General features: G+C 32.8%; 1 protein-coding gene across 1 annotated transcript; it reads right to left on the bottom strand.

The window, feature by feature from the left end:
• Window positions 1-99: 99 nt before the first annotated feature.
• Window positions 100-14,312, bottom strand: LOC120301628 (methylcrotonoyl-CoA carboxylase beta chain, mitochondrial-like; the record flags this gene model as incomplete). Its single annotated transcript, XM_039329112.1, is given in 8 exon segments — window positions 100-925; window positions 2,078-2,194; window positions 2,840-2,917; window positions 3,681-3,803; window positions 5,157-5,313; window positions 9,026-9,116; window positions 12,088-12,272; window positions 14,236-14,312. Coding segments are annotated over 8 exon segments (918 nt in total), but the record flags the coding sequence as incomplete, so codon positions are not given.
• Between the last annotated feature and the right edge of the window lie 492 nt (window positions 14,313-14,804).

Genomic DNA, 14,804 nt, shown 5'->3' on the forward strand with positions numbered 1-14,804 from the left:
ATGTGATCAACTTTTGCGACCTTCTGACGAATAAAGTCAATGGGGAAGCCAGATTCACTTAAAAACCGTGTTATTAACTTAATAACTGCAGTGATTCACTTAACAACTGTGGCAAGAAGAGTCGTAAAATGGGGCAAAATTCACTTAACAAATGTTCACTTAGCAACAGAAATGTTGGAATCTATTGTGGTCGTAAGTTGAGGGCTACTTGTACTTGTATCTTTAGATTTGAAGATATATATATTCACAGTATATTCTGAAAACCTTTATAGCTAGAAAAAGGGGTTTTATATCAGTTTGTGAAAAGATATGAGAAGATCACTTAACAAGTATATTGCTTTATTTCTGGCACATATACACATCCTGACCTTTTGGATTAATCTGTTATAGGAGTAAGGTGCTGAGTGCTAGTCCTTGGCATTTTTCAAATTTTTACAAAGTTGAAAAATTTAGTGGAAGTTACTTTAAATCTTTTAGACTTTTTTTAAAAAAAAACACAATTTCTTGATTATATAAATGCTACATAATAGTGTTCTAACATTGGAGTTACATTGGAAAGTAAAAAGTACATTTTGAAAGAAGTCAGTAGCTTTTCTTCTATATTGTTGCCAAGATCACAGATGGATGTGTCACAGTGCGCAGAAGAGTGAAGATTTACTTGAGAGTGTCTGTACTTTTACCTACAGCATAATAGATAAGACACATGATTAAATGGCAACATATAAATATTTGATAAATCCAGGTACTTTTTAAACAGTGATGACAACTTTAATATTATTATTTGACATCAGCCCAATCTGATATTCAAAAGTTATTTATAAGCCAACTGACTTCCTTACATTCTCATGACAGGAACAGAAGATTGTTGCAAGGACATTATCTGGTATCTTTGTTGCTTCATAATTCTTAAACATTGCCCAATAACCTGTCAAAAGATAAAAATTAGTATCAGTGATAATAAGTTGAATTCAGATCAGGAGAAAAAAGGTACGATAGTACAGAGGTTTCATATAACTAACCTCCCAGCCCAGGTACTTTTGAGAATATTGAGTCCAACTCAGAATGAAACCAAGTAACTTTATCTAACAGATGCCTTAAATAACCTACACATAGCCCCACTGATGTTTCACCAGCCCCTCCTTACCAAGGAGGGATTGGGTTACCTCAAACAGGATTGCTGGCTTTCTGCAGATATGATAAGAAAACTATTTGTTTTGTTGCTTTATTATTACAAAGTAATTCTTAACAAAGCATTATTTACTTGTTTTTTTTTATTTGCTCTTTGAATACCTTGCTTTCCACTTTGCCCGAGTAAACTTAAAGGATTTTATTGTTTTAAAAGAATGTTTCATTATAATCTTCATCATATGAAAGACTATCTATTGTGATTTCAGGATTTTCACAAGATTTTCAGAATTTCTGCTTTTCTGAGTTTGGAACAAGAAAATCCAAAAGAGGACACTTATTTGTCTTTCCTTAGAACAGCAGTAAAGGTACCTTGACAGAAGGGATAAATGCTCCAGCTGGACAAACTAGGAGCATAAGGAGGATTAGTCTGATTACTGGTAGTCTACTAATCTAGTCTACAGTAGTCCACAGAAGTTTTTTTAAACTGGGCAATCTTTGGAATTTTTTTGCCAGCACAGTAAACTCATCATCTCTACCTAGCTCATAACACTGTTTGACAATAAAGGAAGGAAACATACTATAAATTAGACTTTTCAAACCACAATGCCTTCATAGATATCCATTTCCAAACTTTTTACAAACATAGCCATAGGTAAGATTATAAGAATTTACATATCCAAAGGATGCCCAAATTAAGATAGATTGCACGATCTCCACATTGTTTCAAGATCTAAGAAAGCAACTGATGGTAAGATTTGTTTGGGAAAACAAGCATTGTGTTGAATACTGCAGAATGTATCAATGAATAATTCAGTCTAAGATATCTGGTAAGATTAACAATGTCACAGGTGATTTTAAAAGAAAAAATAAACTGCAATTTAAAAAATAAGGTTTGGGGGATAAATTAACAAAAAGAAAGAAAAGTCCTGAACACACATTTAGTGCATACCTTCCTTGAACTCTGGGGCAAGATTACTCTATCATCCCAGATCCTGGCAGAAGAGTAAAGTGCATTACTTTCATTTTGCAGTCTGGAAATATAAGAATTTTTTTAAGAGATACATAGCTATATCCTCAGGTTTACATAAATGAAGGTTCTGTATGAAATTATTATGTGCTTAATGAACAAATGACAACATACAGTTTTTTTCAAGAATGAGAAGCAGAGATTGATCATTAGATATATGCAAAACCCACTGTTGTGGGACTGTATCATTCTGGAGAATTCTGGAATATTTTATTTCTCCTCTGCACCACACTGATTCTGCTATCAGATGGTGGTTTCACGAAGTTAACTTTACAAGTTAGAAACAGTCTATGCTATTCTGGAATATACAGACCAAACCAGATCTGTTTCTGTCTAGGTCACTATGAAATGACAAACCCACCATGAATATCTATTTTGCATTGAACCCTTAGACTCCCAACAGCTATCAAGGCAAACATTTTAGCTTTGGCTCATTTTGATGAGTTCTCTAGGTCATCAGTCCTCAATCCATAAATGTTCTCCAAAATACAATTAAAAATGTGTCCTTCACTACCAAACAACAGTCCATCTGTAATATAGTCACTTTGCCAAAGCATTTCCAGCACAAAAGATGCAGTAAAGACGGTTCACATTTTTAAAGTTTAGAAGTTACATACTGAAATCCAAATAGAAATGTAGTATTATTAATAGAATTGTAATGTCAATGCTTTAATGTTTTAATACACTTACTTCCCTTTTAATAATTTTAATTCTTGCATTTGGCCAAAGAAACAGAAAGTTTGGATCAAACAATTTTCCACACTGAAAAGGTTAATATAAAAGCAATGAATTCAGAACAAAGCTCATTTTAAGTTAGCTGAACAAATTGATGACTTATGGATAATGCTTAAACTCACAGAAAGACTAGGAAACATAATGGCAGCACTTGGCTCAAAAATTAAGTAGGATCAAGGTTAGGATCAGTACTTGGATGGAAGATATCCAAGAACAGCAAGGATGCAAGACATATTGGTAAGTTAAAAAAACATTCTGAAAAAATGAAATGGCAAACCACTTCCATATTACTGCTAAGGATATTAAATGGATGAGTCCATTTCATCACCAAGAGGTGGTCTTCATTTCAGAAACGTATTTTTTATCTTAATAATTGCACGGAAATACTTTAAGAGGTTACACATTAGAGACCTAAAATGACTGCAACAACTATAGCACTAATTAATTTGTATAATTTATGAAAAAGTATCATGAAGCTCTTAAAGGAGAGAGTTCATATCAAATCTCATTTTTATTTCTAGGCTACTAATTGTTGAAAAGCTACTGAAAATCAGCATATCACTTATTTTATATTATTTTTATTTTATGATAGATTATTCATTAATTTTATAAAAAGTGCTGTGCTGTGAATGTTTGGAATTGGTGATTAGGAAAGGCAAGCTGGTTTTCACACATAATAATATCCTAACAACCTATAGTATCATCAAATCTGAAGAATACTTGGAGGACTTCTAATCAAAGGGCAAGAAACCTCAGATCATCCCCCAAAACAAGATGTTCAGCATCTTACCATAGCATAACTTTCACTTCCTAAACAGCCACCAATCACAACTGTTATCTTTGGTACAGGGGCACAGGCAATTGTAGCCATCATGGAGGCCTGTGCCTTTAACCTATTAGCTTGATCTTCTCCCTAATTTAAAATGCAAATAATTGAGAGTTATTTTATTTTACACAGAGAGGTTCTATTTATTCCTTTTAATTAAAAGTTCACTTCATTACACTGCTCAGTCAGTTCTGATTTGGAATAGACTGATAGGTTGCAAACAAATAAAAATAATATGCCAGAAAATATCTCTCTCCTAACAACCTTTCCAATTGATTTCCTGTTAACATCTAATCATTCTTCAGGTGCTTTGTTTTCAGCATGCACAGACCCACATGCACAAATACAAGAAATAAAAAGATATGATTTTTCAAAACAAATCCAAGCCATATTCCTGGTGAATAACCATCACTAGAGGTGAATACATAATTTCTTGTGTTTCCAGCTTGGCACTACAATTTTCGTCTTGGAAACATAAATTGTAATCCTTTTTCTATAAAGTACTGTTGAATCAATGGACGGAAACCAGGAAATCCAGCAGTAACAAATTAAGAGCTCCACAGGAGAAACAACATATAATATCTCAGGATAATTAAGTCTAAAAGTCCTTCAGTTGCTCCCTTCATCTACTGCTCTGTTTCTCTCAGAATCTACAACTATCAAAAGGGACAACCTCCCCAGTTTGCTAAAAATTATAAAGAAAAATATATGTTGGTTTAACACTACTTACAAACCACTTGTCTCCCTCCTAGCCAAATAACATCCTGTCAATATTTCTATAATATCTCATCATTCCTCAGCTGATACACACTATTCAAGTATTGGTTTTCAGATTTAGATTTTGAGAGAAATGCCAACATACAAAGAATTCCTGCCTGTTACAATTATATATAGCTTTACTAAAAGAAAAAATAGAATCTGTGAACATGCTCTTGAAAAAAAAAATCCATAACATCTACACTTAACTAGGTGAGTACCGAACTGACCCTGACTGATTTAAACAAATAAAGAAAGGTTGACCTGGTTATTATTAGGATAGTGAATTATGCTAAAGGTATAGGACAAATTAGAAAAAACATTCCCCAGAGGCATTGGAAAAACCATTTCCATGCTGCTGCCAAAAAATCCATAGGAACACATGTGCGAAATCACTGTGAGAGGCTAAGCTTTACTTTTTATTTATCGTCTTGAAGGAAAACTGATTGCCACTGAGCCAAAGGCTGCTTAAAACAGCGTTTAAAAGACCACTATCCTAGATCTCTCTTTCATACTCCTACTTTGCATTATAGATATTAACTTTTTCTGAACTACTTGGGGCAGTGGAGATCTAGAGTGGGTTAAGACTGTTGCTCTTCACTATCAAGACTCTGATCTTTTGACCTAATAAAACTGAGCTTCCAAGTTATAGCCATCTGAATGCATTCTGTATTAGTTGCTTACCTGTATGAGATTGGTTGCTTCTGCAGTATATGGAGCAGTATTCATGAGAAACAGGATAGGAATGTTTCTTTCACTACAAAGCTGTATGAAATGGCAACCTTTTAGAGAAGCATTCTGTGTCAGTTCACCATTGTTAGCCACTAGTCCAACTGGCTCTCTAAGAAAAACATAAAATACAGTCTGTATTTTAAGAACACTGGACATCCTGAAGTCAGAACAGCAAATATTATCTAGACATTTAATAAAATCACCTTGCAACAGCAATTTAAAAAGCAGCTTAAACAAAATGTTTTGAATTTCTTTCATTTCACATCAATCCTACATACTTATTTTTTTAAAAAAAAATCCTTATAATGTACTTTGTAATTTTTAAAAGCTGGATCTGCATTTATTTCCATGTTATAGAATTAAGCAAAATATATCAAGCAAAGCCAGCTGAAACATTAGAAAATGCACTTTGACATGAAATTCTAGTGGGAAAAAAAACTAAATTAAAAAAAAACCTCTGTTTTGAGATAAGATTATTTCTTGGAAGAAATTATGAGAATGATGCAATTAAAAGTATTAAATATAAAGTAATAACATAATGTGTATATTTTAATACATCCTTTAATAAAACATAATTGTAAAATAAGGATGAAAAATAATATCAGGACTTATTGGCCTAAAAGATCTAAATAATTTAACCATTAACTAATTTAACTGTTTGCAAAAAAAATATTGTAAAACAGCTTCTGAAAATATGTCTGACCTGCCCACAAATTAGTTTGGGAGCTAACAATACAGTAGGTTATATTTTTGTAATGCTGTCCTATTCAATAAATACTACATGGTTCATCAAAGGATGAATACATGAAGGCAACACAAGTTTCTACTGAAGTGATGAAGTGAAGGAAATAATTAAATGTGTTTGCTACAGGATTTCAAGCTCTTGGTGCATTTTTGGCAACAAGCATTGCCTTGACTTATTTTTATAATGAACCATTTTAAAAAGCATCTTAATTATTACATTTTCACCACTGGGGAAATCAAAGAGTTCAAATTTGCAGTATGCTTTATTAATTCTGGCAAAATAATTGACTTTTTAACCCTACTTCGAAATCAGGCTAATATTTTTTTTTATTGAAAATTTTTTAAAATTTTACAAAAAAGTTCCCTTCCCCTTTTAATTAAAATTTAAAAGAAAATTTTTTAAACACAAATAAACCGTATACAAATTTGATTACAATAATTAAACAAATTATAAAATACTTTAACACCAATATTTAGAAAGCAGAAAGAGAAAAAGAAAAGAAACAAGAAAAAGGAGAAAAAAATAAAAAAAATAAGAAATTAAGAAAAAAAATATCTAAAAAATATCTTAAACTTTAAATATAAATTATTCAAAAACTAAATAATATTTTTATATCATACTTATATTGTATAAAATTTATCCATCTTTTCCATACCAAGAGGTACTTCTCTTGCGATTGATCTTTCAAGAAAGCCGAAATCTTTGCCATTTCCGCTAAGTAAGAAACTTTAAGGAATCATTCTTGCAAAGTAGGCAAAGATTCCTTCTTCCAATATTGCCCTACTAACAACCTAGCCGCTGTAATTAAATTTAACATTAATATAGTTTCTTTACTATCACAATCAGAAACAATACCCAACAAAAACAATTGTGGAGTAAATTTTATCCTTCTTTTAAAAATTCTTTGAATATTCCACCATATCTTAATCCAAAAAGCTTTTATATTTTTGCATAACCACCAAATATGATAATAAGTAGCATCCAAGCAACCATATCTCCAACATTTAGGCTGCAAGTTTAAATACATATGAGACATTTTTTGTGGATCAAGGTGCCATCTGTAAAACATTTTATAAAAGTTTTCCCGTAAGTTTTGGGCTTGTGTAAATTTGACATTCCTCACCCAAATAATCTCCCAAGTATCTAATGGAACCGATTCATCAAAATTTTGTGCCCATTTAACCATACAATCTTTAACTAGTTCTGCTTCTGAATCCAATTCCACTAATACCCCATAAATTCTTTTAATATGGGTTTGTCTTTGATCTTTTATTTGTTTTAACAGATTCTCATCCTCTCTAAGCAAACCCACCTTACAATCTATCTTCCACCTTTCTAATAATTGTCTATACTGAAACCATGAATAAATAATATTTTCTTGTATTAAGTCTTCCATAGACTTTAATTGCCAATTTTTACCATCCCATCTAAGTAATTGTGTATAAGAAATACTATCCATCTTAACTCCTCTCCTTATCCCTTCTATCGCGTGCCATGGGATAGCCCATAATGAAATCAGGCTAATATTATCAGAAAGTATTAGGATCTAAAAAATAGCTCTTTTAGCTGGTTTTATAGACTGGATTTTCTGCACAAGAAACCATTACATAAGAATACAGTATCACTAATTTGCTAAAATAGAAGAATTGCAATAAAGTCTAAAGGATTTAGTTATACTGACTGGACTAAAACAGAGATGATCAAAACATCACTGCATTTAGAAAAAACAGCCTATTCTAATACGGTACTATATTTTATTCTAAAGAGGCTGTATATGTAAGAATACTGAAGAATACTGTAAGAATGAAAGACTGCAAAACTGCAATGTTATGTATGAAAAAAGACATTCTTACTAGCGTTTGTCAAGATCCTTCTTTACAGTAATTTAAGGCTAGATGAATACTCGTAATCAAGCAGCACTGAAGAATACTGCATGGAGGAATACATTTTTTCGTACAAAATACTTCATAAAACAAATTGAGATTTTTAAGGGAGAAAGAGTAGAAGGATTTTCTTATGCATCATTAGTGCTGTGGTATCTAATGCAAACACACATCAATGATAGTCTAGTTACCATAAAAAAAGACCTTTCCTTTTTACGACACTGTAATCCCTTAATTCGGGATAGTCGGGGTGACTGGATGGAGAGCATTTTCTGACTGGATGCCCAGCATTCACATACTACATACAATAAAAATATTGTTGTAGAAAGATGAAAAAGCAGATTTCCCTAGGAACTGAAACAACAATAAGCAGAGGACTGCAGCTACCCAATGATTTTATTATCTAAAATAGTGTTTTTCAATCTGTATTCAGGAGAATTCTTAGGATTTATTGGAACTTGATTAGGATCCATGAGAAACTAAGGACAAAAATAAAAGGTCACTTGAGCTGAGTGAATGCTCTATCACAAGATCTTTTCATCAGAGGCTGTGGAATTATTCTCCCTTTTTTTTTTTAAACGAACGGGTTCCCCAGTTTGAAAAACTTTGAATACCCCTGATCTAAGAAAGCTAATAGGGTTTCAATTCAGAAAATATTCAATTTTGAAGACAATTTTTGGAAGCTGGCAGTAATTTGTAGCACATAGCCTTCCAATTTTTAAAAAATAAAATACTAATTAAATGAGCTTTTAAATGACGGAAGGGGGAAAGCAGCCTAATATGCATCAAGAAAGATCTTGCAGCCTAAAAAAAGGCATAAGGGAAATAACACTTGGCAGCCATTAAAATTAAGATAACAATAAAAGTGGAATATATCTGATTTTTGCAGATACAAAAATCCCAGCATGTTTTCACAAGGATAAAGTGCATCTGATTCTTATTCAGTAGAATTATTTTCAGGGCTATTCTATAAATGTAATTCAGAAGTAAATCCTGCAAAGTTCAAAGACGATTATCTCAGTATAAGAATATGTAGGATTGCAGCATCAGAAATATGCACATATTACAATACCGGGGTAATCTAAATAAAATGACTCAATTGCAGTTAATAAAGTTATATCATTTATTTGAAAAATGCATTCATATAAATTGTTAAAATAACCTGGCCCAGTTATTTTATGTTTCACTCTCACCCTTCTATGTAGGCAAATCCTGTTACCAAAGTTATACCATAATTAGCTTTGAATTCTTGGAATCTGCTGCCATCTATTATCGACTCAGAATCTGTAAAATTTTGTTTAAAAAAATGAAAAATCAGCATGAAGTCGCTTTTCTTCAACAAAAAAAATATTGGCTCATTTTCAACTTTGATAAGAAAATCAAATGAAATATAAAATTACGTATAACTTTTTAATTTGATGCTTAGGCCTTAAATGTACACGAATTTAATTTTATTTTTTCAGTCTTAAAAATCGTTCTTTTAATTAATTAAATCACCTCAACAGAATATCTACACTTAATATAGAGCCTCTCTCTGAGGGAGATGCGTGGTTCAAAAATCTAAAAAATTAAGTAATTAACTAAAATATAATTGCCAGTGACAATAATGGCACTTAGTCTTTACATCAAAATTAATAGAAATCCTAATAAGTCCATAATTTTTTTTTGAAGTATAACATCTCTGAAATCTTAGCCAACTTTTTTAGATGTATACTATAACCATCACTGAAGAGTAAACCTATATGTGAACATATAGGTTTACTCTTCATATATGAAATAGACTCTGACCCACAAAAGATGTACCATAATAAAACTTGCTAAGATTTTAACATGCTCTAGCTATTCTTACTGTTTTCAGTAATAAAAAAGCTTCCATAAATGACCTAAGCAGGATAAGGACCTCAAGACTTCTATTTTACTGTTTTAAACTGTCTGTTCATACACATATATTGACTTTCAGAACTGTATTGTGGAACTATTTTCCTGTAGAAGAAACATACACTATTGCCTGATATGATAGATTATAAATCTTGATTGTTAAACAACCTTTAATGGTTCTTTTTTCTCTTTGGATATTTTTCTCATTGGACATTCTCATTTGAATTTTACTTATATCTGTTTAGGGGAGGCTTAAGAACGGCTAGTTGGTTGGATAAATTTATAAAGGCTACTTACAAAAAATAAAATGGATGTTCCATATTTAGCTCTACATTGTAAAAAACCATCCTTACATCTATCTCCAGAAGCCTCAGTTTGCCATATCACCAACAAAATACTGATGAACCACAGAAAGAAATTGTCTCCATGTTGAAATTAATACAAGAAACAATTACTTTGACTCATGATGAAATTAAAAATAACACAAACGAGATAAAAGAACAAATTTCTAATTTAAATCTACAAACTCCGAAAATAACTACAGAGAAGGAATCAGCAATCCAGAAAATAGAAGGAAAACTAGAAAATGCTGACACAAACATTGAGGATCTAAAGCAGTGGTTCTCAACCTTTTTAATGCCGCGACCCCCAACAGGTCGTAAGTCGAGGACTACTCAACCAGTTGTAAGTCAAGGACTGCTCAACTGGTGCAGCACCATTTGCAGAATGGGACTTTTGGCGGGCTCAGCAGGGCAGAGACAACCTGGACAATTCCTATTGGCTTTTGAAAGCCAATAGAATTAGACTCTATTCAAGAGAGTCTAATCTATTGGCTTTCAAAAGCCAATAGAATAAAAGAGAGTAGCACAGCTAAGGAAAAGGGGGGGGAAATGGCGGACTGCATTGTTTGGCGACCCCGTGAAATGGTCGTTCGACCCCAAATGGGGTCCCGACCCACAGGTTGAGAACCACTGATCTAAAGAAAGAAACTAACGACAAGACTCAGAAAAATGAAGACTTAGAAGACACAATGATAATATTGGAAATGGAAAAGACATTTTACAAACCAAGATTTCAGAACATACTGGAGGACAAGGAAGGAGAGCTGATGGAATGGAAGATAAAGCCGTTAACAGAAATGTCAGGAATTGCAGGAGGGAAGCTGTTTAATGAATATCAACGGGCTAGTTCTTCCAAAAATTCTTTAACTAAATTGTTTCTCTTGTTTCAAATAATATACACAAAAATAGAGGAAGAATTATTTGAAGATCCAAATGTACTGACTTGGAAAGTTAGTTGGCAAAAGAAGAAAGCTAGAGTAAGACTGAAAGAAACAGAAGCTTTGACCTATTAGACGGGATGTTACATTATCAATTAGATGTTTGAATATGGTTAAGAATAGATTGCTAGAAATAGAAATATTATTATAACTAGATAAATAGGATTTGTAATCAAAATATCATATCTTGGTATGGAAAGGGAAATAAGACTATGCTAAAGACTTTGAATAAGGGAAGCTTTTGGTTACCCAAAAATAACTTGTTCTGAAATTATAAATGATCGGGATATTTTGAACATGGGTGGGGAATTAAAATTGAAAAAAGCGAAAAACAGGATATATAGACTGAATAAATGGATATTGAGTGCAAATGCAATTAAGATATGCTTTGGTTAGAAAAGATATTCTAAACTGATATTATTGACACTATTAGAAAAATGTAACAAATGTTGATAGACAATTGTATATTTACTCACAACAATAAAAATTGTATTTGCTTAGAGTGGAAAAATGTCTATTACCAGAAGGAGAGAGGATGTACTGGAGGGTGTAATATTGGATTTAGCTGGAAGAAGCTTACATGTACCACAGAATCACTAATGGACTCAGTCATCACGTTGTCTATTAGGCACGTGATTGTAAAAATAGAAAATTAATATTTATAAAAAAAAGTTGCAATGGCACTGAAAAGAGTGACTTATAATAGGAAGTCACGTGCTCAAAATATGGGTGCTTGACAACTAACATGTATTTACAATGGTTGCAATATCCAGGGTCATGTGATCACAATTTGGAACCTTCCCAGTTTGCTTCTGACAAGGAAAGTCAATGGCGGAAGCAGGATTTGCTTAATGACCACATAACTCACTTAACTACAGGGATTCAGTTTTAAAAAGTGGTAAAAAAGATCATAAAATCAGGCACCATTCACTTAACAATTGCCTTGCTAAGCAACAGAAATTCTGGTCCCAATTGTAGTTGTAAGTCAAGGACTACTTGTACCTTGAATTTCCCCCATACCAAGGGTGGGCATCTTTGGAAACTTTATGACCTGTGGATTTCAATTCCCAGAACTCCTGGGCCAGCCAGGCCTTATACAAAACTTAGGAACATCACCATATGGCATATTAAACCCTGCAAGAAGGAAAACTTCAAGAAAAGATTCATTATCAAGGAGCAATTTTAAATATTCATGAACAAGCAATTTCTTTTTCCTCTGAGTACGAATCAATATTGTACTTTTTCTTCTGCTTTTGCTGATCTTCTCAGACAGTTCTGAATATCTAAATATGAAAAAGAGACCAGAAATGTTTCCCAAATCTCCTCATCAATGTTCTCATAGATCAGTGGTTCTCAACCTGTGGGTCGGGACCCCATTTGGGGTCGAACGACCATTTCACAGGGGTCGCCAAGCAAGGCTGTCCACCATTTTTTCCCCCTTTTCTTTGGCCACGCCCCTGGCACCCGGTGATGTATAAGTGGTTGGGGGTCACCACAACATGGGGAACTGTATTATGGGGTCGCGGCATTAGAAAGGTTGAGAACAACTGTCATAGATGCTAAACAGCAATACGTATATTGTTTTGCTATCATGTGGGTATGGGTAGGGTAATAATGAGGTTGTACGTAGTTAAATGAAAATTTCACATAGTTACTAGTAGTTTTATTATTCAGTATATAAAGAAAAATAAACTTGTATTAGAGTCTGGTAGAAACAATAAAACAGCCTGCATTACCATGCTTGGTAAGCCATGGTAAGCCAAAATTCTTGGCAAGACTGGCTTCCTCCTAAAGCCATTCTTGACTTAGATGTGATTATGTCTAATCTATTCTATTATAAAGTCACTAAGAAATCTTTTGCCATTATAATGAACATCCCAGATCTTTAAAAAATCTGGCATTTTAAATTACTCCATTCTCTGATTCTTGGATTTTGGCTTCCTCCAAAGATTCTCTGGAAATTATTAAGCTGTTAAGAATTTATGAAAAGTTATGCCTTTGATTTCATCTTGCTCTTTCAGCTCTTGTTAATGATTCTGAATAAAGCCCTAGTAAAGTCCTTGCTTTCTCTGCTTTTATCCATGAAACATGATTAACTGAAGTAAACAGCCATTCATTTGGTGGGATTTTATAAAAGATTGATTAATTACAATATAAATATTTTGCATTCAAATTAAAATTTGAAACTTTTCAATAATATAGAACAGAGGTATTATTTTTATTTATTAAAAATATCTAGTTTCGATTAATTTCTTAGCCATGTATAAGTGCTAGAAAGAGAGCTGCTGAGTATTTATTTGCCTCTGAAATTATGTGGAAGACGTTCAAGGAGGAAACTTATTTAAAAATAGAAGTGATATATCTTAGAAGGCCCTTTCTGTAATACCATCATAACAATAGAACATGTTATAATCCATAATATTGATACTTATGACCCTATATACTATTTAAAGATGTAATGATTCTTATATTTGCCTGTTAAGTAACTCTTTATTTCAAATACTTTATATCAGATTATTGATTTTAAATATTACATCTTAGTACTGTATTCTTGCTGATGTTTTTGAGATGACAATATAATTTTCTGCCATTTAGATCCAAAAATGATACTAAAAATGTACATAACCTATGGTTAAAGAATAAATACATTTGTATCTTTATCCATCCATCTTCCATCCTCAGTAAACCATGGAAATCTTTTGAATACAGTGTATGTGAGATGCTTGTCTGGACATCACTTCTCAATGATTTTTGCCCACCCCACCAGACTGGACAGAATCAGCATGCACTGGGTTTTATTGGTAAAGGTGTTTCACATCCCTGTATTGACACCTGTCTTGTGAAACAGCCTCCCTTCCATAAGACCATGAAAACCTGAGTATTCCCCAAGGCACTGGGCCCAGGGTAGTAATAAAGTTCTGATCTCTATGCAATTGTATCTCTTACATTGTTTCTTTTTCTTAAGTATTGGATTGTGATTCTAGTTTTTCTTTATCTAGTCTGCCCATAGTATCTTTGGTAGATGAGTGCTGATATAAATAGGCTAAATAAAATAAACATTTTAAAAAATAAGTTATTGATTATATATAACTTTGATTATGTGCTGACAAGTTAAATGAATCTGCAATCTCAGCTAAAGTATACTAAATTATTTCTGATAGTAATATATAGAATGCATTTTTGTTTATTATTTGATGATGAAGTGAAAGATGAAAGTGGTTGGAATACTGCAAACAAGAGAATTACCTTTGAATACATGTCTTGCTGTTACTCGCATTTCCTTCAAATATATGTCTACAGAGTGAAGAGATTTCACCTTCCAATAATTGTCATATCCTGACACTTATTTTTTAGATTAAAATTCACAGATGAAGAATGCATCGCATTAAATGGAACTTTATTGATCCATTTTATTGTAGACTTGCAGTTCAGCAAGTTCCATATTTGTTGTTTGCCCATGTCAATTTCTTGCCACTGCTTCTTGAGTGTTTAGAATAATCTGAAGTAAACAAAGGGCACCATGAATTCCTGGAGAATGGAATAAAGGGAATACAGTTCTACATCATTCTGGATTGATAAAAACAACAAAAATATTTATTAATACAAAAAAACCCCATAATTACAAAATCACATGATCTAATATAGAGTCCCCAACCTTTTGGGCACCAGGAACCAGTTACATGGAGAGAGGTTTTTCCACAGACTGGAGGGGGCATGGTTTTGTGTGCTGCTTGCATCCTGTGGATGGGGCTTTCCTTGTTTGTGTGGACCAGTTGCTGGCATGCCACGGACCGGTATTGGTCCATGGACCGGGG

Source organism: Crotalus tigris, unplaced genomic scaffold (genome assembly GCF_016545835.1).
Source record: "Crotalus tigris isolate CLP2741 ecotype Arizona unplaced genomic scaffold, ASM1654583v1 scf7180000024387.2241675, whole genome shotgun sequence".
In the NCBI taxonomy this organism is placed as follows: Eukaryota; Metazoa; Chordata; class Lepidosauria; order Squamata; family Viperidae; genus Crotalus; species Crotalus tigris.